This window comes from Oncorhynchus kisutch, unplaced genomic scaffold, assembly GCF_002021735.2.
Source record: "Oncorhynchus kisutch isolate 150728-3 unplaced genomic scaffold, Okis_V2 Okis06b-Okis10b_hom, whole genome shotgun sequence".
NCBI classification, from domain to species: Eukaryota; Metazoa; Chordata; class Actinopteri; order Salmoniformes; family Salmonidae; genus Oncorhynchus; species Oncorhynchus kisutch.
In genome coordinates this window covers 415,953-443,668 of record NW_022261983.1, presented here as the reverse complement: position 1 = coordinate 443,668, position 27,716 = coordinate 415,953, and the positions used below count along the sequence as shown (strand labels likewise).

Genomic DNA, 27,716 nt, shown 5'->3' with positions numbered 1-27,716 from the left:
GATACAATGAGTTGACGCATTGCTGATATCAACCACGCCGATATTTTAACCACGCGGGACGTTTTTTCTAATTATATGTGAAGCACTCACTTGCTCTGATTGGTTTATTCTGGAATATTATTTGGGTATTCGGCCGCGCAATTGGTTAGATTTTTGATAAGAAGGTGTGTCAGCAAAAAAACACTATGAACCAACCCCCTTATGTTTTTTAATTTACGTCACCGCAATTTTCTGTTGCCACTTGGAGGATTGTAAACATATGTTTTATTGCTAGCTACACAGAAAGCAGATAGCCAAAACGTACGAGATAATTTTGTATTCTGCCTGTATCATACAATTGCTTTGTTTCTCAGTTCTGTGTAATAACTGCACATATATCAGCTGTTTAGTGGTCTGAAGCTAGCTAGCTGTCATAATAATCAACACAAGAGACAGCAAGAAGACAATATAGCAATCGTTACTGCAAAGCTGACATAATGGCATCGTTGGCTGCACACGAGCCGAATATAAGCCCAAATGCCATACCAGTCCTCGCAGACGCTCTGATGCCCGCGAGCATTTTCGCTCCGGATGGAGGAGGTTGTGGAGATCATGACGCCGGGGAAGAGTGCCTCGAGGACGGCGACCTCTTCAACGGCGAGACCGGGGATCTCGGGATTGACTTCACTAGCAAGGTAGTTAGCCTGCCCGCGCTAGTCGGGGCTGTGTTTATCATCTTCAAATTGGCATTTATTATGCCTAAACTTGCTGTCATTCTGGCTGCTGTATTGCAAGCTAAGTTCGCTAGTTAGAATAACGATTGTGCTATATACTAATCAATCTAGCTGAGTACCCATCTTGCTTAAAATGTTATGCAGAATTGCATATCTAAAAGTTCAGAACTATATTTGTGGCAAAAGTTTGTAGTTTTAAATGTCCTACTGACTCTGTCCCCTTAAGCTTCGGTTGAGCTAACGTAGGCTAATGCAATTAGCATGAAGGTTGTAAGTAACAAGAAAATTGAAATAAAGGTGCGGATCCTTAAGAGGCTTTAGCAAGCATATCAGATGTGGTTTGAATGGGTCTTGAATGTGTTCTGGCTGATGTAACTACTGGCTAGAGAGGGGACACTCCAGCAGCAGTGTGACTCACAAACCACAGCCATGGTTTGTGAGTCACAAGCTACCACTCAAGCCACCACAAGCAACCACTCTTTCTCTGGTTGATGAGTCCTTATACATACTGTGCCACCACTTGGCCTGATGAAACACAGGGCAATGGGGAAATGGTGTGTGTCAGAAGGAAGTGTTTCTGGCAAATGGGCCAGGCTCAACTTACAGTGCTGAACAATGATCAGTGTGTTGTTGACTGACAGGAAACTCATCTCCCTCCATCTTTGGCACTCATCCATATCAAGATCAGTATCAACAGAGAGAAACTAACTAGAATAAACAGAAAGATGCAATACTTGTAGGACGTTTTGGTGTCAATACTACAGAACAAATAGGCTAGGTGTGTGTGTGTTTATTTTTTATTCAACTTTATTTAACTAAGCAAATCAGTTAAGAACAAATTCTTATTTACAATGATGGCCTACCCCTGTGCAGGGACGGGGGTTGGGATAAAAAATAAATCTAATATAAATATAGGACAAAACACAGACAACACGACATAAAGAGAGACCTAAGACAACAACATAGCAAGGCAGCAACACATGACAACGCCGCATGCTAGCAACACAACATGACAACAGCATGCTAGCAACACAACATGACAACAGCATGGTAGCAACATGACATGGTAGCAACACAACATGACAACAGCATGGTAGCAACACGACATGGTAGCAACACAACAAAACAACATGGTAGCAACACAAAATATGGTCCAAACATTATTGGGCACAGACAACAGCACAAAGGGCAAGAAGGTAGAGACAACAATACATCACACAACGCAGCCACAACTGTCAGTAAGAGTGTCCATGATTGAGTCTTTGAATGAAGAGGTTGAGATTAAACTGTCCAGTTTGAGTGTTTTTACCAGCTCGTTCGAGTCGCTAGCTGCAGCGAACTGAAAAGAGGAGCGACCCAGGGATGTGTGTGCTTTGGGGACCTTTAACAGAATGTGACTGGCAGAACGGGTGTTGTATGTGGAGGATGAGGGCTGCAGTAGATATCTCAGATAGGGAGGAGTGAGGCCTAAGAGGGTTTTATAAAGAAGCATCAACCAGTGGGTCTTGCGATGGGTATACAGAGTTGACCAGTTTACAGAGGAGTATAGAGTGCAGTGATGTGTCCTATAAGGAGCATTGGTGGCAAATCTGATGTCCGAATGGTAAAGAACATCTAGCTGCTCGAGAGCACCCTTACCTGACGATCTATAAATTATGTCTCTGTAATCTAGTATGGGAAGGATGGTCATCTGAATCAGGGTTAGATTGGCAGCTGGGTTGAAAGAGGAGCGATTATGATAGAGGAAACCAAGTCTAGATTTAACTTTAGCCTGCAGCTTTGAGTAATAATGACTTTTTAATGTCATTATTATGAAACCACTGTGATGATTTAAAAATCTGCCATCAATGTATGTCTCGAAAAAGCCAAACAAGTCTTCTTCTGATGCAACACTCAGTAACAGAAAGCTGTCAGGCAAGTTCACCTGCTTTTGATTGGGCGATTTCTTTTTCCGTGGCTGGGTGCTCTAGGGTGGGTAGAGATTTCAGTTTAGGACCAATGGAATGGTCTTAAATGTGCAAACCCCGCCCACCGGGGCCAGAGTGATGCAAAACGAACTCGCTCACTGTTTGGATTAATCTATTTTCACATAAATAGTGGGGTATTCACAACTATAAATGGACTCTATCAGGGTTCCCTAAGCTGAGAACATTGTATAGAGATTGATTTGGACTGAAAGCTTGTAAGGGAAATCTACAGCCAAATCTGAGTACCCAGATAGTCAAATGTTTTTAGACGAGATGAATAATCCATTTTTCACAGAAATGGTGTAGCATTCACAACTCTACCCAGATAGAGGACAATACAAGATGAATAGCCCTATAGCTTTTGATAAAGTACAATTAGGCCTATATCAATGGAAATATGTGTAGGCTTTCCACCATGGCTATGTTGTAGGATACCCAGGCCTACATCAACCATTTTCTGTCTCTCCTTCCCTCCCTTGTCAGTTGGCCCTGGTCAGCCCTAATGGAGAGCAGTATGACTCGTTACTACGACAACTCCGGGAGAGGATGGACGAGGGTTGTGGGGAGACCATCTACGTTGTTGGGATTGGCTCAGGTAAGTCAGCCTCACTCACTTAATGAGGCTATACAGTATGCACTGATTTGCTCCTACATTCACTAGCTCACAGAATCAGTCACTTACTGTAGCGATTGACATTTTACACCGATAAACCCCCCCAACCCCTCACCCCTTTCTATCAGATGGAGGTGACTATGGTCTGGATGAGGGAGACATGGAGGCGTCTGTAGCCACAGTTCAGTCCCTGTGTGAGCAGACCGAGTCAGAGCTGATCCTGCTGAGGGAGCGTATCGAAGCTGGGGGGCAGGTACGCGACTACCTCATCCGCCGACGCGTGGGTGATCAAGACTTCTTGGAGGTCAGGTGAGTTGGGGGAAGGTCAAGTGTCAGGGGTCAAAGGCTGACTTGATCAACAATTAGACGTGTTTTGACATTAGACCTGGGCTGACGAGGACAAGCATGTCTCTCAAATGCAATTTAAATTCCAAAAAGCTTAAGGGGACGTTGACATAAAGGGGGGAGATCCAGTGTTGTCAAAGCAACACACGAGCAATACTCTGTTTTCATCCCTCTCCTCTTCATCTTCATCTGATCTAGTGTCCCAAATGTCAAATTTCTCCTTCCCTCTACTGCCCTCTCTCCCCTCCGCCCTCTCTCCTCTCTCCCTCTCTCTCCCCCTCTCTCAGGGTAGCGGTGGTGGGTAACGTGGATGCAGGTAAGAGCACCCTGCTGGGGGTGTTGACCCACGGGGAACTGGACAACGGCAGGGGGTTCGCCCGCCAGAAACTCTTCAGGCACAAACACGAAATGGAGAGTGGCAGGACCAGCAGTGTGGGGAACGACATCCTGGGCTTCGACCAGAAGGGACAGGTGAGGGAGATGACATAGGAGGGGCTTATAGGTGACAGAGATTACACTGGGATAACACTGCTTCATTGATCATTTTGTTGATGAATTGGTTTTATAGATGGAGACATGAAGTGGTTGTTGTGTGTAATCTCTGTTCCTGTATCCTAGGTGGTGAATAAGCCAGACAGCCATGGTGGCAGTCTAGATTGGACTAAGATCTGTGAGAGGTCCTCTAAGGTCATCACCTTCATAGACCTAGCTGGACATGAGAAGTATCTCAAGACCACAGTGTTTGGAATGACTGGACACCTGCCTGACTTCTGCATGCTCATGGTGAGTGAGGGGGGTAGTGTGTGGGCGTTGGTGCTTTTTCTGACATTACTATCCATCAACAGCACCACTGATGAATCTTTCACCATGTTCTTCTGCTCTCTCCCTCCCTCCTTCCTTGCTCTCTCCCTCCTTCTCTTCCTTCCCTCCCCTCCTTGCTCTCTCCCTCCTTCCCTCGCTCTCTCCCTCCTTCCCTCGCTCTCTCCCTCCTTCCCTCGCTCTCTCCTCCTTCCCTCCTCTCCCTCCTTCTCTCTTCCTTCCCTCCCCTCCTTGCTCTCTCCCTCCTCTCGCTCTCTCCCTCCTTCCTTCCCTCGCTCTCTCCCTCCTTCCCTCGCTCTCTCCTCCTTCTCCCTCCTCTCTCCTCCTCCCCTCCTTGCTCTCTCTCTCCCTCCCTCCCCTCCTTGCTCTCTCTCCCTCCCTCCCCTCCTTGCTCTCTCCCTCCTTCCCTCCCCTCCTTGCTCTCTCCCTCCCCTCCTTGCTCTCTCCCTCCCCTCCTTCCCTCCCCTCCTTGCTCTCTCCCTCCTTCCCTCCCCTCCTTGCTCTCTCCCTCCTTCCCTCCCCTCCTTGCTCTCTATCCCCTCTCCCTGTCTATCTCTCCCATCCTCTCTCTAGGTGGGCAGTAATGCAGGTATCGTAGGGATGACTAAGGAGCATCTAGGTCTGGCCCTGGCCCTCAATGTGCCTGTGTTCGTAGTGGTCACCAAGATAGACATGTGTCCTGCCAACATCCTACAAGGTCAGTTCCTTTCTTTCTCTTTCTGGGTGCATCTCAAGTCTAAATCTGCTTCCTTTCCTGGACTCCTTCCCCACATCTGCACTGATATGAAATAATTATACAGGTGAAACCATATTCCCTCTACCCCACCATACTGCTTTCTCTTAGATTTAGTGATGAGGCCCCCCCCTCCCCCTTTTTTTGGTTACAATATTGACAGTCATCACAAAACCTGACTTTACTGGTTGTGTTATTGTAACAGAGACGTTAAAGCTGCTCCAGAGGTTACTAAAGTCGCCAGGCTGCAGAAAGATCCCTGTTCTGGTCCAAAACAAAGATGACGTCATCGTCACCGCCTCCAACTTCAGCTCTGAGAGGTAAACGTTAAGGCACACACTTTGTAGCCACAATCACACACTCTTTATAAACTGGATTTTGCTTCAATTATAGGGGACCATAATTCAGTGTGTTTGTGTGTGTAGGATGTGTCCAATCTTCCAGATCTCCAATGTGACAGGAGAGAACATGGACCTGCTGAAGATGTTCCTCAACCTGCTGTCTTCTAAAACCTCCTTCAGAGAAGATGAACCTGCAGAGTTCCAGATAGATGACACCTACTCAGTACCGGTTAGTCACACACACAAAGCAGCTGCTACACATGCATATTGATGCCACACACACACCTCTCTAACCATGTTTAACTTCTCTGTCAGGGTGTAGGCACAGTCGTTTCAGGGACTACTTTACGTGGATTGATACGTCTGAATGACACAATGTTGTTAGGCCCAGACCCACTGGGCAGTTTCCTCCCCATTGCAGTCAAATCTATCCACAGGAAGAGGATGCCAGTCAAGGAGGTGAGAGGTGGACAGACTGCCTCCTTCGCCCTGAAAAAGGTATATTTTCTCTTTAGTGTCCCCTGCTGGAGATGTTTGGTATTACAACACTTCTGATGCATAGATAAATGTTTCGTCCCCCTACCCCCTCCCTTCCCGCTCCCTCTCTCCATGTTCTCTCTCTACCTCATCTCTCCCCTCCCCATCCCTCTCTCTCTCCCTCCCCTCCCGCTCCCTCCCCTCCCGCTCTCTCTCCCTCCTTAGATCAAGCGTTCATCCATAAGGAAAGGCATGGTGATGGTGTCCCCCAGGTTAAACCCACAGGCATCATGGGAATTTATGGCTGAGATTCTGGTTCTGCACCACCCAACTACGATATCACCCCGCTACCAGGCCATGGGTGAGACACACACACACACACACAGAAACACACACACACACAGCTGTCTCATGTCTGACTATATACATCTCTCCTTCTCTCGTCATTCCTCTTTCTCCCCCTTCGCAGTGCACTGTGGCAGCATCAGGCAGACAGCCACTATCCTGACCATGAACAGAGACTGTCTACGAACAGGGGACAAGGCATCGGTCCACTTCCGCTTCATCAAGACCCCCGAATACCTCCACACAGACCAGAGACTGGTGTTCAGAGAGGGACGCACCAAGGCTGTGGGCACCATCACCAAGGTCAGGGGTTAGAAAGGCTTATGAAGGGTTTATGAATGGTTGGAAAGGGTTTATGAAGGATCATGCTCATGAAGACCCCAGAGTTCCTCCACATAGACCAGAGAGTAGACTGGTGTTCAGAGGGATACACCAAGGTCTGGACTTAAAGGCTTATGAATGGTTCTGAATGGTTACGCAAGGTCATAAAGACACCAGAGTACCTGCATGCAGAGTACTTCCCTCATGCATTAATCTTATTGGTGGGTGGGTGTTTACAGCTGTTGCAGTCGACCAATAATCTGCCATCAAACTTCAAACCCCCGCAAATCAAAATGCAGTCTACGAAAAAGGCCCCGTACCGCAGAGAGGATGGAACCATGCCTGCCAATGAGGACGAGGCGAGCACAGCCCGACCAGACAGTCCGCACCAATCACAACAACTGGTGAGAGAGAGAAAGTGAAGGAACAAATTGAAAGGATGGATGAAGGGAGTGGAGGGGATGGTTAGATGGCAGGTCGAGTCGTGAAAGTAATAGTTTCAGGGCAGTTGAATAGGTGTAAGTGTTTAACTTGTGTGTGTGTGTGTGTGTGTGTGTGGTGCGTAAGCTTTCCTCTGAACTTGCTTTACTGCTTCTAGAATGTTTTCTTCTGTAGCTGTGTCTGTCTGATCTGCCTAACACCTCTCCTTTCCTACTATTCTTCTCCTCTTCATGTTTTCACACCCTACTGTTTCCTTCCTTTTCATTGCTATTCTCATTTACTGATTACTCCACCTGCCACCCTGTCTCTTTTCCTCTCACCCTGTTTCATCCTCTGCGTTCTTTTCAATTTCCACGTTCATTTGCTCTTCATCCTCATTGTGCATTACAACGTTACTACATCCTTGATTTGCCCTCCATTCCTCCTCTCTCTGTGTTGGTGCTTTGCTTGCTTCCTCAGACAGAGGGGGAGGATGACCCTCAGAGTAATGAGGGAAACAAAGAGAGCAAGGTAAACAGAAACAAACAGAGCAAGATAAACAATGGGAACCAGGCAGGTAAACAAGATAATTAGGTCAAATGAGTTATGTAACAATTGAGGTTTGGGAAATGAGTCTTGTCCAGTAACTTCTGTAAATATCCTGAAACAATGCATGCCTCAACTGATGTGAACCAAACATGAATCTTCTAGAGATGTGTCCACAGCATGTAGTTCAGTTTGATACATCAGTCTTAGCTGGAAGTGATTTTGAATGGTAACCTCTTTGTTAACCCAGTTGTTTCTGTTCTCCATCTGTCTGATTGTGATCTGTTCTCTACAGACAAAGTCAGGAGGAGGGAGCAGGAGACGAGGAGGACAGAGACATAAAGGCAAATCAAACCAGAGCAGCTCCACCACAGCAGCCCCGTCATCAGCAGGCACAGGAGGTTCCTAAACTACACCCCTCAGCCCCCAAACTACAGTACTTCCTCCATCCACCTGTTTCAGCAGACAACTATCCCCCCCTTCCCAAAACTACTCCACTACAAACCCCCGTCGAAAAAATGGGGTCATAAAATGTCCCTTTCCCCACCTCTCTCCCTCTATACCACCCGGCTATCTATCACCTTATCAAGTGTCTTTATCACTCACACCAGAGAAAGTCTAGGTGAAAAGCAGCTCCCAGCTCTGTGCTTGTAGATGGTTACCTCTGCCTCCTCACTCTCCTCATCTTATCTCCGATTAGTTTAGAAAGCATCCTTATTATATTTACAGTATATGAACCTGGTATGCCTTCTTTCATTGGGTCTACGGTGAGAATCACTGTAATACTGTGTATAGTTAATCATGGGCCCGAAGCCACAGGAGCAGCTATTGCCTTACAGTAGAGTAACCCAGCTCCATGCATTATAGCTCATTATTTCACTGTTTAGCAGGCATACTAGTTTCTCTCATTTCCTATTTACCACTAGAATCCCCCAATGACATAATGAAGCATGTTTTCTATTTAATTTTATACTAAAATGTGAAGATTAATGAAAGGAAGTAAGGTCACGGTACATTTTAGTGGGCCTTCATTATGAGTGAAATATTGTAGATAAGATGTTTAATTGGCCATTTATGACCAAAAGGAAAGCCAGGGTTTGTCTGACTATCATCACACCCATCCTCCATGGCCCGGAAAGGGATTGAGTGTTTGTGGGTGAAATGGAAAGCCAGGGTTTGTCTGACTATCACACCCTTCCTCAAGTCCATCCTCCATGGCCCGGAAAGGGATTGAGTGTTTGTGGGCGAAATGGAAAAATATCCTCCCCTCCTCGATAGCCACCTTTCATGGAGGACAGTCATGTGTATCCTCCTCTCTGAAGAGTTTACAACTATACTACACCCCCTGTGGATCAGCTGTTGTGTCTGACAAAAACATGCGCACAACTAAATGCATTTATCACTTTACACTTATTTTGGGATCACACCTGTAAATGTAATTTGCCTGAGCAGAGTCGTTGTCATTTCATACAAGCGCATTTATCCACGTTCTCTCGTCATTTTTCAGGAGGCGAGAGGAGTTGAAGGCCACTTGTCCTAAAATAAATGATTCCATTTACACTGAAAATAAGGTTTATTTAAGAATTTAATGTACACTTGATTAGCAACTGTTTAAGTGAGACATTGATTGTAATAATAGTCGCAGTGCTGTTTGGACCATCACTGTTTACTTAGTTGTGGAATTCTGTTTGCTTCTGACATTCACCAATAAAAACAGGCTTTATTGATCTCTGATTGGTCAACTGTGTTGTACGTGAAAACTATAGGCATAGGGGTTGAAATTAGGGTTAACGTTGTATAGTTTGAGGTTAGTGAGTCTGAACTGATACCATTTGTCTCTGTGCAGTATGACAAGTCTATAGGTACGGTAGCAGTGCTACGGGTTAAGATGAGGGGAATGAATACAAGTTACTGGGATAGTATACCACCATTTTCTGATGGTTAAATCCACTGCCTTTCATATCAGAGCACAACAGGGAGATCGAGTTTATTTTCTTATGTATATAGTGTAATATTACTGCAAGGTGATGTGTGAAAGTCAAGTGGCTTTTCTTCAGTAATTACCCACCAAGATGGAGGTTAGTTTGATGGCGGATGGACACATCCATTGTAATAAAGAAATGAACTGAAATAAAAGTTTATAGTACAGTAGTTCTTCCCAGTCAGCAAAGTGACTACTACAGATACACTGTTTAGTAGCCCACAACAGAGAGCCATGTTGGCACTAAACATTTGGAGACAATAGTGGATGGAATGCAGAGTAGAATGGGATTGTTGGGTACCAACACAGATCGACAGGGTGGTTGGAGTACATTCTACTTCTCAATCAGCACATCCTACTACAGTACTGGTAGCAGGAACACAGGAGTACGTTCCACTTCTCAAACAGCACATCCTACTACAGTACTGGTAGCAGGAACACAGGAGTACGTTCCACTTCTCAATCAGCACATCCTACTACAGTACTGGTAGCAGGACACACGTGGTACTACGACATCAGATCAGTGCCCACTGTAGCAAAACGTTTCACAACAAAAACAAGTTTCTCTGGGACAAATTCAGGTACATTCCTCCCGGTTTGGTTCTTAGTGATACACCCCAGTCCTTGAGTCTGAGGAAATACTTCATATGGCACAGTAGAGTTGACTACTCTGTACCTAAGGAATGCTACAATCAGCACTTTCTGTATATTCCTAGTCTTCTGCACCTGATCTAAAGTATCAGAAACACTGGTGTGGACAACATACACAGTAGCTTCACCCAGGAACTAACAGCCATGGTGACAGCCAGGACTATCAACCTTGGTTACATACTAATTGCTTCCTTAATAGACACATCAAAATACTTGATTTGTTAGCAAGCTCAGAAAGGACATGGAAAGTCTTTTGTGTCTCAAATGATACCCTTGCCACGTTAAGTTGCCAAACATTGCAGATAGAAATGCCATGAATAGAGCTGATGTTATTCCTTATTCTACATGTCAGAGGCATGTTTGTTCTACAATGCTTATTTCTATCTGAACATTCCAAAAATAACATTCTTGCTGAACGCGCCCCCTCTAGTGTACTATCCTCAGTAGAAAGGCTTCGGATGCAGTTTAGTTGAGACGAGGAAGGGAAACCACGATGCATATCAATGTGTTTGTAGAATGATGATCAAATGTCTGAACAATACAATACTTCCTAGTGAGAGGTAGTGATGGAAACACAAGTAGTGGGTTCTGACATAGCAGTCAATATGAAAGAAACAGAAAGATCTCTGGTAGACACACAGCATGTGTTGGGCAAGGGAGTTTTTTGCAGGCTTTGGGTGTGTGTCTCTAGCCATCGATGTCCCAGCTGAAGAGATGATGCTTCACCAACATGTCTTGGACTCCTTCCTTCAGTGGCCTCTGATCTTTCTCCTGGAGGGGGGGATAAAGAGTGAAAGAAAGAGGCTGTTTGTTTAAAGGGAGTGTATAAGGAACAGCAGTTGCTGGGTGCAGTTTAAAATGTCCACAATGGAAGTCAAAGGGTTATGGGTGAGGTGTGCGCATTGGGATGGTTTTCACCAATGTTCACTATTCTACTATCACTAGCCACCACCAGCTACGTTCTCCAACAACTGAACCAGGAACAGCTTGTTGTTTAGATAACTCTAGTTTCCTATTCTAGTCCCTAAACCCATAGTTGAGTAACTAGACCAACTACATTGACCAGAGATCAGAGTTTACCTAGAGATCCCAACTAAAGAGGTAATGGTCAACCAACACATCTGCAAACCCTTCTTTGAGAATGGTTTTGCAGAATTCAGCCACACACAGGTATGAGTTCACAGGGTGGGTGGGTGGGTGTGTTTTACACACATACATACATACATACATACATACATACATACATACATACATACCTCTTTCTTGGCAGGCAGCTCACAGTCCTGAGAGAGACTGAAGGCAAACTTTGAGAGAACCCTAAGGAAACATCACCTTTTTAAAACCACACCACCATCCTTTCCACACATACACCATTTTATATCCATTTCACTTCATCCTGGCCTCTAAGTCTTTCAAAAATAATCTAGCTGTTAATACGCTTGAATGGCGTGATTTAATCTTGTAATAGTCTGCTGGCACCGTCTTGTGTGCGTCGCTCTCGCATTCATTTTCACTTGTGATCTCAGTTTCACTCAAATCTCTCCTTTGTTTTATTTCTCAATCATTCGTTCCAATCTCTTCTCATTCTCTCTTAATCTCTCCCACTCTGTCTCTCTCGTGGACATCTGTCTCCATCTTTTACCTGAGCTCACACTTGATCTGGACCCATCCTGGGCTGCGTAGGAAGGACCAGGGCTGGTACCACTTCTCCACTGCAGGCATACTGGAACACAACACCTCCAACCACAGGTGTAACACCTGTTCACTGTGGGGTGAGAGAGATGTGGTTAGGTGTTCACTGATAAGAGGGACAGCCAGGATCTCTGAGTGAGAGAATCTGTGTGACTCACTTGAGGCCCACGCAGAGGAGCGAGCGAAACTTGACGTCCATCTGAGCGTGTGCAGAGTCGTGGCTCATATTTACAGACTGCACCGCCTGAAAGAGACAGACGAGGGCGCTGAAGCATCACTGAAACAAATGCTTATGAACAAAACATTCAGTGTAAAACTGTCTGTAGCCTAAGGCCTATGTTTCTAACAGTCAACCTTCACAGCCCATCGGCCCCTACCACTAGGCAGTTCCTCATTCCCCCTTTGAAAGCACCTGAAATGCAAAGCACCTGAAATGTAGATACTAAGTATCATCATTTTTTAAATTGTACTTTTTTCCTCCTTTATCTCCCTAATTTCGTGATATCCAATTGGTAGTTACAGTCTTGTCCCATCGCTCCAACTCCTGTATGGACTCAGGAGAGTTGAAGGTCGAGAGCCATGCGTACTCTGAAACACGACCCCGCCAAGCCACACTGCTTGTTGACACATTGCTCGCTTAACCCAAAAGCCAGCTGCACCAATGTGTCGGAGGAAACACCATACACCTGGCGACTGAAGTCAGCGTGCAGACGCATGGCCTGGGACATCCCAGCCAAACCCTCCCCTAACCTGGACGGCTAACCTGGACGGCACTGGGTCAATTGTGCGCAGCCTCATGAGCCTCCCAGAGGTTTGTCAGTGAATTATTGTATAGTCAGTCTAGCCCGGGATTGAACCTGGGTCTGTAGTGACGCCGCTAGCATTGTGATGGAGTGCCTTAGTCCGCTGCACCACTCAGGAGGCCCAGATACTGTAAATTCAATAGAGAACTAGGTCCCATATTACACAGTTCTTTCAGATCTTGGAGATGGAATAAAGAAGTCTTCAGTGGCGGGACGTCTTTAGTGGCGGGAAGTCTTTAGGAAGTCTTTAGTGGCAGGGTGTGAGGAAGTCTTTAGTGGCAGGGTGTGAGGAAGTCTTTAGTGGCAGGGTGTGAGGAAGTCTTTAGTGGCGGGGTGTGAGGAAGTCTTTAGTGGCAGGGTGTGAGGAAATAAACAGGCTTGTTATAGGATAACATTTACAAAAGGACTCACTCTATAGAGCAGCTCCTCTGGTGTGAGAACCTTGCCATCCTCATCTAATCTGGGGGGAGAGAGAGAGAGAGAGAACTGATGGACTGCACCACACAACTAAGACAACTGTGTAGGAATCCTAGCTGTTCATATGGTACAGAGGTCTGTGTGTGTCTAAGTTACCTGTACGTCTTACACAGCACCAGTCTGGAGTAGACCGAGTTAAAGTCCCTCTCCACCTCTCTACTGGCTGCCTGAGGAGAAAACAGAGAGAACAGTCAGGTAAGGCACCGACAGAGACACTGAACCCAGCCGTCTGTCTCCTACCTCCTCTATGAAGAGCCAGGGGTGGCAGGGTCCTCCCAGTATGGAGGGTTTCTTCAAACCGTGTTGGAAGATGGCCTTCAGGGCAGGACACAACGTCCCTCTGACCAGGTCTGTCACCGCCTCAGTCACCGAGTCATCACCCGCCAGAGAGTACTGGGGACAGCAGACCAGTTATACATACAATACTGACAAACCCATAGACTGGATATATCCACTAAAAGAACACTGACAAATTTAAGTCTGTTTTTACTAGACTGACTACACAATAATTCACTGACAAACCTCTTTGCTCCGCTCATCGAGGATTTCTACGAACTTGGCTGGAAACCAACCTTGAGTAAGAGAACAGATCATGAGATAGAAGGTTCCCCAGAGTGTTAGGAAAACATGGACTACAACATTCTACAGGACGTGTGGAGGGGAGATTGGGACAGAGATGGACATTCTACAGGACGTGTGGGGGGGAGATTGGGACAGAGATGGACATTCTACAGGACGTGTGGAGGGGAGATTGGGACAGAGATGGACATTCTACAGGACGTGTGGGGGGAGATTGGGACAGAGATGGACATTCTACAGGACGTGTGGGGGGGAGATTGGGACAGAGATGGACATTCTACAGGACGTGTGGAGGGGAGATTGGGACAGAGATGGACATTCTACAGGACATGTGGAGGGGAGATTGGGACAGAGATGGACATTCTACAGGACGTGGGGAGGGGAGATTGGGACAGAGATGGACATTCTACAGGACGTGGGGAGGGGAGATTGGGACAGAGATGGACATTCTACAGGACGTGGGGAGGGGAGATCGGGACAGAGATGGGGTGTTTTCATTCACCTCTCAGCCCGTTGAGCTCTCCCACCCAACAGTGCTCATCTTTCTGGGAAAAAATCTGAGGGAGAAAGAAAAACAGAGGGATGAGATGGAGGAGTGAGTTAGTCACTTTTGTAAAACGTTAAAAAAAAATGTTTTAACATGTATGTTTTCACATACATTTCACACGCTGTGTTTGCAAAAATAAAGTCAGTGTGCTGTTAACAGTATAGCTTTCCCACTGTCCCTGTACCATACTGGGCTCTAACTACTGCTACTCTGCTCACAAACACACGTGACCAACTTCCTTGACAACGTACCAACGGATTGAGCTACACAAATACATGGCAACATTTAAAGCAAGCTGGGGAGTGAAATTACAGCACTTAACTCCATTACATGTATGTGTTCTGTCCACTCACTGTGATGATGTCGTTCTTCCTGAAGCCCAGTTCGTCGTCGTCATGGCGCTCAAAGTCCAACAGGGCTTTGGCCCGTCTCCGTCGGTTACGAGACACAACCAGGAAGTTCTCGTGGTCTCTCTGGTGGCTCTCCATGGAGTAGTCTGGAGTCAGGTCCTGAGAGGAGGAGGGACAGAGGGAGGGAGAGAGAGAAAGATGAAGAGAAGGCGAGAGGGGGAGGGACATAGATTAATCTAATCAAATTAGCTCAGAATGTGCTAGTGACTTGTGCATCAAACATGTCAATCAGAATGACTCCACTATTTCCTAACTGTGTCTCAGTGTGAAGAACCATTGATTCAGTGATTTGATTTAATGACCGAGTGACTCATTGTTGGGTAACATGACTCACGGCGCTGCTGTGTCAGGGGAAGAATTCAATTATATGACTCATGCCACGAATACACCAGGCACTACCTAAAGCCATCTACTGGAGATCAGTCATGGGAAAGGGGAATAACCTAGTCAGTTGTACAACCATGCATTCAACTGAAATGTGTCTTTGCATTTAACCCAACCCCTCTGAATCAGAGAGGGGCAGAGGGCTGCCTTAAATTGACATCCAGGTCTTCAGCACCTGCATGGGGGAGGACAAGAGATGCATACATTCAGCGACTTAACGGCCAGCGACTGAGCTCAGAGACCAGAAAGTCACAGATTTCTGGAAATTATCAGCAAGGCGACCACAAGATAACCAGGATAACCCTAAGATAACCCTACCTAGCATTGTCACCATGCCAAATAGGCTAAGGTGACATTGTGCATGGTATTTAGGGAGAGCTCAGCTACTTCTTACTACAAGGCAGCTTCTCTCTTAAACGCAGGGTCAGTAAAACAGTCGATTCAGTAATCTGATTCAGTAGTGGGACTCACAGTGCTGGTGTGTTGGGGGTCCAGACAGCTATATGATTCAGTGCTGGTGTATTGGGGGGTCCAGACAGCTATATGATTCAGTAGTGAGACTCACAGTGCTGGTGTGTCGGGGGTCCAGACAGTGGAAGTGTTCAGCGGTGCGGGTGATGGCCTCTCGGAGTGCTGCTACCAGCTCTGTCTGCTTGATGTTCTTAGACTTGAGAGCCTCCGCCTCGTCCTCACCCCACAACAGAGAGCTCAGAGTGGACTTCCTACGTAGCGACTGTCTCCTCACAACCTATAGACACACTCTGGTTAGACATGCTATCACACACACACACACACATTTCTATCAGACCACTCACTTTATTGAGGTTGTTGTTGAGTGTGTGGGAGTTGTTGGTGTTCAGCTGGGCCTGCTCATTGAGGATGTAAGCCAGGTGTTTGTTCCTCTGGGCCTCCAGTGTGTCCTGGGACAGCGCCCCCGCCAGCCTCATGGCCTCCCCCAGTACAGCAGCCCCGTCACCCAGCTGGCTGGGCAGATCGGACAGCGTGTTGAAGATGGACGCAGAGTTCTCAGAGGACACCAGCTCCTCCTCCTGTAGGGGAGAGAGGAGAAGGTCAACCTCCTGTAGGGGGGAGAGGAGAGGGTTAAACAGGGGAATGACCAATCCCAAATCCCCAAGACACTTGTAGGCCTCTAGATCTGAAAGGGTTGGATAGATGTAAGAAAAAGAGGTGGAGTTATTACTGTATGATTTTCAATACCAATCCAATCCTTTCTGATCTACACAGGTCTAGGGAGTAGGGGTTGGTTTAAAATCAAACCAGCAACCAGCCAGCCAATGAGAAACAACTATCCCACCTTGATCTTGAGCATGCCCAGTGTGACCTGGAAGAGGACCACAGAGCCCTGGTAGAACAGCAGGTCCCAGATCCTCAGCAGGATGCGGATGTCCACCACACTGGCAAACGATGTCAGGAACCAGTGCAGCGTGATCAGAGACAACTCTGGGGGAGGAGAGGAGACAAAGGGAAGGGTTAGGTTAGGACACACAGGCAGGTTGGTCTCCTACACTACACCTGACATTCTTAGCAATGTTTGTGGCCTCTAAACACCAGACTCTAAAAGCCTTATTGCAGTTTCCCTGTAGCTCCCCTAGATCCCTATTCACATTTTTACATTAACATCTTAGTCATTTAGCAGACGCTTTTATCCAGAGTGACTTACACTAGTGCATTCAATCTTAGCTTAGTTAGCTATGTGAGACAACCACAGTTCCTTTTCCTCCATAAAGTAGTTACCAGCAAAGTAGGATAAGACGAGTGTTAAAGTGTAAAGAACCCCCCCCCATCTCTCTCACCGATGTCATGCTCCTGCAGAAGCCTGTCCAGGCTTGGTAGATACTGGACTATGAGCTGTCTGAGGACCCTCTGGTCTGTCTGGACCCCCAGCAGGGTGGAGGAGAAGTAGGAGGGTGGCAGCAGGTCCTCGATCAGGGCACACATCATCCACAGCACATCCTCCTCCTCCAGGAACAGCAACAGACATGACACCACCTGGGGATGGGGAGAGCGTGGAGAAAAGAAACAGAAGAGATTAGATCTTTATTGTCCCCGTGGGCAATTCGGTTGCAGCAAAAATACAGAGTCTGGGCAGATACAAACATATACACATTACAGTAGAGGTATTACAAACTCCCTAGATTAAAGAGTTCATCAAGAACACAAGATCAAAGTCATATTTAAAATACTATTTAAAACGTGCAAAAAGGGACCTGGATCATATGCCAGCTCTTTACCAGCCAGAGGAAAGTGTATTAACCTGGATGGTAATATGCCAGCTCTTTACCAGACAGAGGAAAGTGTATTAAACCTGGATGGTAATATGCCAGGTCTTTACCAGACAGAGGAAAGTGTAGTAACCTGGATGGTAATATGCCAGGTCTTTACCAGCCAGAGGAAAGTGTATTAACCTGGATGGTAATATGCCAGGTCTTTACCAGCCAGAGGAAAGTGTAGTAACCTGGATGGTAATATGCCAGGTCTTTACCAGCCAGAGGAAAGTGTAGTAACCTGGATGGTAATATGCCAGGTCTTTACCAGACAGAGGAATGTGTAGTAACCTGGATGGTAATATGACAGGTCTTTACCAGCCAGAGGAAAGTGTATTAACCTGGATGGTAATATGCCAGGTCTTTACCAGCCAGAGGAAAGTGTATTAACCTGGATGGTAATATGCCAGGTCTTTACTGAACAGAGGAAAGTATATTAACCTGGATGGTAATATGCCAGATCTTTACTGAACAGAGGAAAGTGTAGTAACCTGGATGGTAATATACCAGGTCTTTACCAGACAGAGGAAAGTGTATTAACCTGGATGGTAATATGCCGGGTCTTTACCAGACAGAGGAAAGTGTAGTAACCTGGATGGTAATATGCCAGGTCTTTACCAGACAGAGGAAAGTGTAGTAACCTGGATGGTAATATGCCAGGTCTTTACCAGACAGAGGAAAGTGTAGTAACCTGGATGGTAATATGCCAGGTCTTTACCAGACAGAGGAAAGTGTATTAACCTGGATGGTAATATGCCAGGTCGTTACCAGCCAGAGGAAAGTGTATAGATCGTAACTACACAATAGAGCACAGTGAACGTCCTCCTTACCATGCCTGTGCCCTGGCAGTAGCCGATGTCTGGGTAGAGCCATGCCAGGCCCCGCAGTACCCGCCTCAGCCTGGGAACACCCACACTCTGCAGGCTGCAGAAACACGCGTTGGAGGGCATGGTCCGCAACAGGTCCTTCTCTATCTGAGAGAGGGGGAAGAGATGGACGGAGTGGGATGAGAAGGGGTGGAGAGATAGAGGGAAGACAAAGAGAGGGGGGAAATATTGGTTTTCAACCAATGTGTTGTAAGAGTTAACAGATTTATTAGCATCTATAAATGAATAATCAACCATTAATAAATCCCCTTGTAAATCACTTATATTTTTTAAACAGGTTAACAATGTTTGATCCTCAATCACAGATTTTCATCAAGGGAGAGAAACATCTGACATCATCAGTACCATTCCACCCCTCCACCTGGAGTCATCTGGATGTACAGTACCTCAGCATCCAGTACCTGTTTGGCAGCAGTGGTCTCGTCGTTGGTGCTGTTCTTAACGATCTCTTTGTAGGAGATCTCTGTAGTCCTTTTCTTCTGCAGAGCTCCAGACAGACGCATCCACAACTAGCACGACCAGAGGGGGGGGGGGGCAGTCAGACAACAGACAGATTATGATTTTAACGCCGATACTGATTATTGGAGGACCAAAAAAAGACAATACCTTTGAGATATAGATATATATATATATATATATATATATATATATATATATATATATATATATATATATATATATATATATATATATATATATATATATATATATATATATATATATCTATCAATCATAGACCGAATTATAATATAAAAACACACAGAAATACGAGCCTTAGGTCATTAATATGGTAAAATCCGGAAACTATTATTTCGAAAAAACTAAACGTTTATTCTTTCAGTGAAATACGGAACCGTTCCGTATTTTATCTAACGGATGGCATCCCAAAGTCTAAATATTGCTGTTACATTGCACAACCTTCAATGTTATATCATAATTATGTACAATTCTGGCAAATTAATTACGGTCTTTGTTAGGAAGAAATGGTCTTCGCACAGTTCGCAACGAGCCAGGCGGCCCAAACTGCTGCATATACCCTGACTCTGTTGCACAGAATGCAAGAGAAGTGACATAATTTCCTTAGTTAAAAGAAATTCATGTTAGACAATATTAACTAAATATGCAGGTTTAAAAAGATATACTTGTGTATTGATTTTAAGAAAGGCATTGATGTTGATGGTTAGGTACACATTGGTGCAACGACAGTGCTTTTTTCGCGAATGCGCTTGTTAAATCATCCGTTTGGCGAAGTAGGCTGTGATTCAATGATAAATTAACAGGCACCGCATCAATTATATGCAACACAGGACAAGCTAGATAAACTAGTAATATCAACAACCATGTGTAGTTAACTAGTGATTGTTTTTTATAAGATACGTTTAATGCTAGCTAGCACCTTACCTTGGCTTCTTGCTGCACTCGCATAACAGGTAGTCAGCCTGCCACGCAGTCTCCTTGTGGAGTGCAATGTAATCGGCTATAATCAGTGTCCAAAAATGCAGATTACAAATTATGAAAACCTGGAAAATCAGCCCTAATTAAATCGGCCATTCCGATTAATCGGTCGACCTCTACAACAGACATGTCTGAATCAGGTTATACACCGTAGTAGGAGTTGGCCCTTTGACCACTTTATCTCCCCTTAGTGGTCTGTGGTCTCATTCTGCCTTTTCCCTTTGTTAAAACCCCCCTCTAGGCCCCCTTACCTGTGGTCTCATGCTGTGTGGTATGCCCCCCAGCACCAGGGAGCGGAGGCGTTCAGAGCGGGGCAGGACGGGGGAGATGAGGTCCCAGGTCAGGTCTCCTACGGTGTGGTTGTGGGTGAACTCCAGGTGGGCCTGCCAGCGCAGCCTCTGCTGGGGGTCCTCTCTCTGGAGCTCTGGCCTCGGCTCTGGCTCTACTCCATCTGGAGGGGGAGAGAGATGGTGTTCAACTTCAGTTATCGTTGTTCAGGGTTATACTCCTGCATTCCTGTTACTTTGGCACTGTCTGCTTCCCCCATTTTAATGATTTCTCCACCACCAAGGTCTGCTTCCCCCGTTTTAATGATTTCTCCACCACCAAGGTCTGCTTCCCCCGTTTTAATGATTTCTCCACCACCAAGGTCTGCTTCCCCCGTTTTAATGATTTCTCCACCACCAAGGCCTGCTTCCCCCGTTTTAATGATTTCTCCACCACCAAGGTCTGCTTCCCCCGTTTTAATGATTTCTCCACCACCAAGGTCTGCTTCCCCCGTTTTAATGATTTCTCCACCACCAAGGTCTGCTTCCCCCGTTTTAATGATTTCTCCACCACCAAGGTCTGCTTCCCCCGTTTTAATGATTTCTCCACCACCAAGGTTTTAACCCATTAGACATGGGCCCAACAACAGCCCCAGTGTTCAGCTGTGTCTCAGTTCCTTTACAGTGGACTACGTCTACAGTATCAGCAACAGGTCAATAGGATTTCAGCAAGCAGTGCAAGTCACTTTTTTACCTTTATTTAACTAGGCAAGTCAGTTAAGAACAAATTCTTATTTACAATGACTGCCTTTCCCCCAGCTAAACCCTAACCCGGATGACACTGGTCCAATTGTGCGCCATCCTATGGGACTCCCAATCACGACCGGTTGTGATACAGCCTGGAATCGAGCCAGGATCTGTAGTGACACCTCTAGCACTGAGATGCAGTGCCTTAGACCGCTGTGCCACTCGGGAGGCCCTGTGAATTGATCACAGGTATTGAATTGATCGGTCACACGTTGCATACTGTAACTGTACAGCTATGGCTGAAAAAATCTGAAAGACGATGGCCAGAGCTTACCCATGATGTTGCGTAACGATTTTATTCAATAAGTCAGTTTTAGTCAATGTATGGAATAGTTGGGAAATGACAAATCCGAAGTGCCCACTTTGTGCAAATGTGTGTGAATGTGGTCTTTTCCTATGTTATATGACATACACATTATGTTCAGCCTACGTTACATTTCAGGGCTGGGTTTTATTTGGGTGTTACCATCAACCACTGTTTATTCATCAGAAACAGGTGCAGTGTTATTCATTTTCATGACTGAGATGAGCCAAACAGCCTTGTGTCCACTTGTCAACCTGAGCCATGGAGATGGCGAAGTCAAAGACAGGCCAGTGGTTACCATCTGTGGAGTAGTTTTCCCTAAATCAATGCTTATGACTTGGTGCAACAAGGAACAACAAGGAAAAACTCAACTGTGTTTTGATCCAGGGAAAAGAGAGGGCTGAGCGCAACACACCACGGTAGTCTACTCTTAATCTACTGAATGACTGCTATTGCTGGGTGAGTAAAGACCGATATCATTTAAAAGAAGCAAATCACATTCAAATTGATGCATGCAATGAGTGATATATCTGTGATGTTGAAGGTTTGAGTCCTATGTTTTCTTCTTACCATCACTGTCCAGCCTGAAGCCAAACTCATCATACTGCAGTTCTGCCTCTGTTGGGTCCTTCTGTAAACAGAGACAATAAGAGCCATACAACAAGTCCCATGACATATTATATTAAAGTACAAGATAAATCACAGTAAACACTAAGAGTTAAGCAGTACCTTTATAGGTCAATGAGTGCAAACAAGACACTACAAGAATTAATGGCAAAAAAAATGAATATGGGCAGGTGTGGTAAAAACATTCACATTCAATAAATCCAGAAATAGCCTAGAAAACCACAGTACTAAGATAGAGGCTCCCTCTCCTCAGTGTTAACCTAGCAGTACAAAGATGTCAGGTCAGTCTGTACCTGATAGTACTTGGCCAGGATGTCCTGGGGCCACATACTGGAGGTCAGGGCTGAGAAGGGGCCCCCAGGGGCTGGAGTGTAACCACCTGGAACACAGAGGGGGGAAGGAATGAGAGAAGAGGGAGATAGAAGAGGAAAATTAGGTACTGTGAGGATAAACTGATTGTGAGTCAAATAATGTGAGGGACAAAGAAAATAGAAGGACAAGAGAGGAAACAAAGGGAAAGGGGCGAGGTGAGAATAGACTGACAGGAGGAAAATCAAACCCTGACAGAGAAGTTTGAGAGAAAGACAGAATGGAAAATGATAAGGGGGGGGGGGGGGGGGGGGGGGGGGGGTGAGAGGAGAAACTGGCAGAAGGATAATCAAAAGCACTATCAGAAAGGGGAAGCGTAAGGGAAAGAAAAGGGAGAGGACGGAGGGATCGAGGGATGGGAGCCCTTACCTGACATGCCGGAGGAGAGCAGAATGAATAAGGTGTGTGTTGGTGTAGACAACCACTCTGGGAAAGGAGGGAGATCAGATACTAGCACAGACTCTGGAAGGAGAAAACACATACAAATTACCTGTCTGACCCAGTAACTCACTCACACTAATGTCCCAAAGATTAGTCCCCCTTTAGTTAACTCCTTTTTGAATCCAAGAGTGGCAGAAGAGCTCCTGTATGTTCAGTTTGGTCTTCAATTCCATGTAGCAAGGTAGCCAGCATCAGTACATCCCTTCGTAATCAGTCTTTCCCTCCCCTAGTAAGGAGGGGTCAGTTCAAACACATTTACAGACACTAGACAGAGCACACAATAAGAGCTTAACCCTTCTCCATGTGAAGCAGTAGAACTACTGGAGCAACAGCCTCTCTCTCATGAACACACCTCTTCCTTATAGAAAACAAACAAAACAGAAGACACTCACATGACCTATTCTTGCACCGTGCAGTCAGGATCAAAACTGATAGAACAAGAGAGGCAGGTCAGGATGGAGAGAGATACAATGAGGAAAGCGATTAAAGTGAGAGATGGAGGAAGAACAGATCATCAGAGCAAGAGAGGGAGCGAGTGGGAGAAAGAAAGAACTGGGGGTGTGTGAAGGAGGAAGAAAGAGGGATAAAACTCTGAAGCACCAACTGTTCTCATACAATAATCATGGCAACATGACCATGGCTGCTGCTCTACATACTGTAAATATTGCCCTTCCTTGACTTCTCTCACACACACACACACACACACACACACACACACACACACACAATAAGAGTGTTATTGTCTTGAAAGTAAACCCATGACATGCCTAGCTCCTCAGGGAGTAGAAGGGGGGGGGGGGGCTGGCAGCAGCATTTGAACTCAGTGTATTTGAATGAGCAGCAGTTAAGTGTACCCATTAAGACCACTTCCATCTTTGTATTCAAAGTAGAAAAATAAAAATGTTCTGCTATTTAATGTTTCAACCAGTTATTCTTAGCCTCTCTTTGTTAGTGATGGCTGTTTAACAGTCTGATGGCCTTGAGATTGAAAAACAGCTTCTGTCTCTCGGTCCCAGCTTTGATGCATCTGCACTGACCTCATCTTCTGGATGATAGCAGGGTGAACAGGCAGTGGCTCGGGTGGTTGTTGTCCTTGATGATCTTTTTGGCCTTTCTGTGACATCAGGTGCTGTAGGTTTGCCCCCGGTGATTCTTTGTGCAGACCGCACCACCCTCCGGAGAGCCTTGCGGTTGAGGGTTGTGCAGACTGTACCAGGTGGTGATACAGTCCGACAGGACTGTTGCGCCTTCTTCACCACGCTGTCTGTGTGGATGGACTATTTCAGTTTGTCCGTGATGTGTACGACGAGGAACATTTAAAAAAATGACAACAAAAAAAAAGTGTTTTTTGAACTTCCCACCTTCTCCATTACTGTCCTTTGTTTTGTTGACATTGAGTGAGAGGTTATTTAACTTTCCGGACACCACACTCAGAGGACACGGACCTCCTCCCTGTAGGCCGTCTCATCGTTGTTGGTAATCAAGCCTGAGTAGCAGACAGTTTACTCTGGGCACCTTATTCATCCAAGCTACTCAATACTGCCCCCAGCCTTAACAAGTTAAACATATTGCACTTTTACTTTCTTCTCCAACACTTTGTTTTTGCATTGTTTAAACCAAATTGAACATGTTTCATTCTTTATTTGAGACTAAATTGATTTTATTTACGTATTAAGTTAAAATAAAGTGTTCATTGTTCATTCAATATTGCTGTAATTGTCATTATTACAAATTAGAGGTTGACCGATTAATCGGTATGGCTGATTAATTAGGGCCGAATTCATATATATATATTTTTTTACACCTTTATTTAACTCGGCAAGTCAGTTAAGAACACATTATTTTCAATGAAGGCCTAGGAACGGTGGGTTAACTGCCTCGTTCAGGGGCAGAACGACAGATTTTCACCTTGTCAGCTCGGGGGATTCAATCTTGCAACCTTACAGTTAACTAGTCCAACGCACTAACCACCTGCCTCTCATTGCACTCCACGAGGAGACTGCCTGTTACGCGAATGAAGTTAGCCAAGGTAAGTTGCTAGCTAGCATTAAACGTATCTTATAAAAAACAATCCTAATCACTAGTTAACTACACATGGTTGATGATATTACTAGATATTATCTAGCGTGTCCTGCGTTGCATATAATCGATCTATAATTCCTATAATAACTACAACCTAAAACTTCTTACCTGGGAATATTGAAGACTCATGTTAAAAGGAACCACCAGCTTTCATACAGTGCCTTGCGAAAGTATTCGGCCCCCTTGAACTTTGCGACCTTTTGCCACATTTCAGGCTTCAAACATAAAGATATAAAACTGTATTTTTTTGTGAAGAATCAACAACAAGTGGGACACAATCATGAAGTGGAACGACATTTATTGGATATTTCAAACTTTTTTAACAAATCAAAAACTGAAAAATTGGGCGTGCAAAATTATTCAGCCCCTTTACTTTCAGTGCAGCAAACTCTCTCCAGAAGTTCAGTGAGGATCTCTGAATGATCCAATGTTGACCTAAATGACTAATGATGATAAATACAATCCACCTGTGTGTAATCAAGTCTCCGTATAAATGCACCTGCACTGTGATAGTCTCAGAGGTCCGTTAAAAGCGCAGAGAGCATCATGAAGAACAAGGAACACACCAGGCAGGTCCGAGACACTGTTGTGAAGAAGTTTAAAGCCGGATTTGGATACAAAAAGATTTCCCAAGCTTTAAACATCCCAAGGAGCACTGTGCAAGCGATAATATTGAAATGGAAGGAGTATCAGACCACTGCAAATCTACCAAGACCTGGCCATCCCTCTAAACTTTCAGCTCATACAAGGAGAAGACTGATCAGAGATGCAGCCAAGAGGCCCATGATCACTCTGGATGAACTGCAGAGATCTACAGCTGAGGTGGGAGACTCTGTCCATAGGACAACAATCAGTCGTATATTGCACAAATCTGGCCTTTATGGAAGAGTGGCAAGAAGAAAGCCATTTCTTAAAGATATCCATAAAAAGTGTTGTTTAAAGTTTGCCACAAGCCACCTGGGAGACACACCAAACATGTGGAAGAAGGTGCTCTGGTCAGGTGAAACCAAAATTGAACTTTTTGGCAACAATGCAAAACGTTATGTTTGGCGTAAAAGCAACACAGCTCATAACCCTGAACACCCTATCCCCACTGTCAAACATGGTGGTGGCAGCATCATGGTTTGGGCCTGCTTTTCTTCAGCAGGGACAGGGAAGATGGTTAAAATTGATGGGAAGATGGATGGAGCCAAATACAGGACCATTCTGGAAGAAAACCTGATGGAGTCTGCAAAAAACCTGAGACTGGGACGTAGATTTGTCTTCCAACAAGACAATGATCCAAAACATAAAGCAAAATCTACAATGGAATGGTTCAAAAATAAACATATCCAGGTGTTAGAACGGCCAAGTCAAAGTCCAGACCTGAATCCAATCGAGAATCTGTGGAAAGAACTGAAAACTGCTGTTCACAAATGCTCTCCATCCAACCTCACTGAGCTCGAGCTGTATTGCAAGGAGGAATGGGAAAAAATGTCAGTCTCTCGATGTGCAAAACTGATAGAGACATACCCCAAGCGACTTACAGCTGTAATCACAGCAAAAGGTGGAGCTACAAAGTATTAACTTAAGGGGGCTGAATAATTTTGCACGCCCAATTTTTCAGTTTTTGATTTGTTAAAAAAGTTTGAAATATACCATAAATGTCGTTCCACTTCATGATTGTGTCCCACTTGTTGTTGATTCTTCACAAAAAAATACAGTTTTATATCTTTATGTTTGAAGCCTGAAATGTGGCAAAAGGTCGCAAAGTTCAAGGGGGCCGAATTCTTTCGCAAGGCACTGTATGTTCTGAGCAAGGAACTTAAACGTTAGCTTTCTTACATGGCACATATTGCACTTTTACTTTCTTCTCCAACACTTTGTTTTTGCATGATTTAAACCAAATTTAACATGTTTCATTATTTATGAGGCTAAATTGATTTTATTGATGTATTATATCAAGTTAAAGTAAGTGTTCAGTATTGTTGTAAATTGTCATTATTCCCCCCCAAAAAATGTTAAAAAATATATATATAAAATATTTATTTATTATTTAAAATCGGACGATTAATTGGTATCGGCTTTTTTTGGTCCTCCAATAATCGGTATCGGTGTTGTAAAATCATAATCGGTCGACCTCTAGTCTGGGTAAGCATTATCTAATTATTAAAACATATTTTTTTTGATATTGCTACTATACAAATATGCAAGTAACCATTTCACAGTATCGTTTCCACCTTCTGTATCCTGTGCATGTGGCAAACTTCAATTTTATATAGTGTGTGTTTACTACAGACGGTAATGTGAAGACCTGCACCAAAGTCAGATTAGGATATAGGCCAAGTCTGTATTTTTACCTGGAGTTTCCTTATTGAAGGCTACTACTTTTAGTCTTGAAATCTTTGGTTGTTTACTACACTACTCTGTTTCGCACATGGCCTCACATGTGAATCATGAAAGTGACGGGTGGGGCTAAGGCTTAAGAGGATGTGAATGATGCTGAATGGGTGTCGACAAAGAAGAGCTCTCCAGTAAGTGAACCAAAACACTAAAAAGGGACATTTTCTCAAAAGTGGGGTTACAAGTTTAACTTTCAAAGCAGAATTATTATACACCAGTTGAGGAACAATGGGTATCATATACCATTGTTCAGGCTCAGTCTCTACTTTTATCCCAATAAAACATTTTTTTTTTACGTTTCTCCATAGGACCGAATCCAGATGGTGAGTCACAAATATCCACATCCTAATACACCAATATTACCTGTAAAGTCACTTTGTTACTTTTAAGTCCACCTTTGAAAATACATGCATACAAGTACTTATACTTACTCTGAAATAAAGGGTATTTTAGTTAATTGCATTACGATCAGTGATTTTAGTATTATGCAAGTAATTTGGGATTAACAAATGACACTTGATGGTGTGTTGAGTTACTGAGTCTCTGATAGAAATCAATACAGTTAAACTATTCACTAGCGAAACATGTAGTCTCATCTCCGTAACCTGCGTATCATTACCGTAATGCACCGATAGAGATTAGGAAAA

General features: G+C 44.8%; 2 protein-coding genes across 6 annotated transcripts in view; one reads left to right on the top strand and one right to left on the bottom strand.

Annotated features, from left to right (window-relative positions):
* On the top strand, positions 1–9,369 carry gtpbp1 (GTP binding protein 1). 2 transcript variants are annotated; one of them, XM_031813950.1, is made up of 14 exons: positions 216–674; positions 3,164–3,275; positions 3,422–3,602; positions 3,926–4,109; positions 4,257–4,421; positions 5,031–5,154; positions 5,396–5,510; positions 5,616–5,760; positions 5,847–6,029; positions 6,234–6,369; positions 6,478–6,656; positions 6,914–7,078; positions 7,575–7,625; positions 7,936–9,368. In XM_031813950.1, exons 1-14 carry the CDS (start codon positions 477–479, stop codon positions 8,047–8,049), a joined length of 2,052 nt encoding a protein of 683 aa, XP_031669810.1. In that variant the 5' UTR covers positions 216–476; the 3' UTR covers positions 8,050–9,368. The 2 variants fall into 2 exon arrangements, with proteins under 2 accessions (XP_020328501.2, XP_031669810.1); XM_020472912.2 differs by lacking the exon at positions 7,575–7,625 and having other exon boundaries at positions 1–674; positions 7,936–9,369.
* Positions 9,208–27,716, bottom strand: part of LOC116359915 (small G protein signaling modulator 3-like) — a 23,359-nt gene continuing 4,850 nt past the window's right edge. The window contains exons 2-21 of one of the 4 annotated variants that reach the window (XM_031813946.1): positions 22,534–22,626; positions 22,089–22,174; positions 21,739–21,799; positions 20,043–20,242; positions 18,723–18,845; positions 18,280–18,423; positions 16,979–17,174; positions 16,480–16,625; positions 15,980–16,243; positions 15,730–15,912; positions 14,724–14,879; positions 14,326–14,380; positions 13,767–13,816; positions 13,485–13,637; positions 13,341–13,411; positions 13,179–13,227; positions 12,123–12,208; positions 11,915–12,037; positions 11,529–11,589; positions 9,208–11,043 (exon numbers count right to left, since the gene is read on the bottom strand). In XM_031813946.1, the coding sequence (XP_031669806.1) occupies positions 10,960–11,043; positions 11,529–11,589; positions 11,915–12,037; positions 12,123–12,208; positions 13,179–13,227; positions 13,341–13,411; positions 13,485–13,637; positions 13,767–13,816; positions 14,326–14,380; positions 14,724–14,879; positions 15,730–15,912; positions 15,980–16,243; positions 16,480–16,625; positions 16,979–17,174; positions 18,280–18,423; positions 18,723–18,845; positions 20,043–20,242; positions 21,739–21,799; positions 22,089–22,174; positions 22,534–22,540 (2,298 nt within the window). In that variant the 5' untranslated portion in view covers positions 22,541–22,626 and the 3' untranslated portion in view covers positions 9,208–10,959. The remainder of the gene's footprint in view (positions 11,044–11,528; positions 11,590–11,914; positions 12,038–12,122; positions 12,209–13,178; positions 13,228–13,340; positions 13,412–13,484; positions 13,638–13,766; positions 13,817–14,325; positions 14,381–14,723; positions 14,880–15,729; positions 15,913–15,979; positions 16,244–16,479; positions 16,626–16,978; positions 17,175–18,279; positions 18,424–18,722; positions 18,846–20,042; positions 20,243–21,738; positions 21,800–22,088; positions 22,175–22,533; positions 22,627–27,716) is intronic. The other 3 variants (XM_031813947.1, XM_031813948.1, XM_031813949.1) reach the window with 3 other exon arrangements.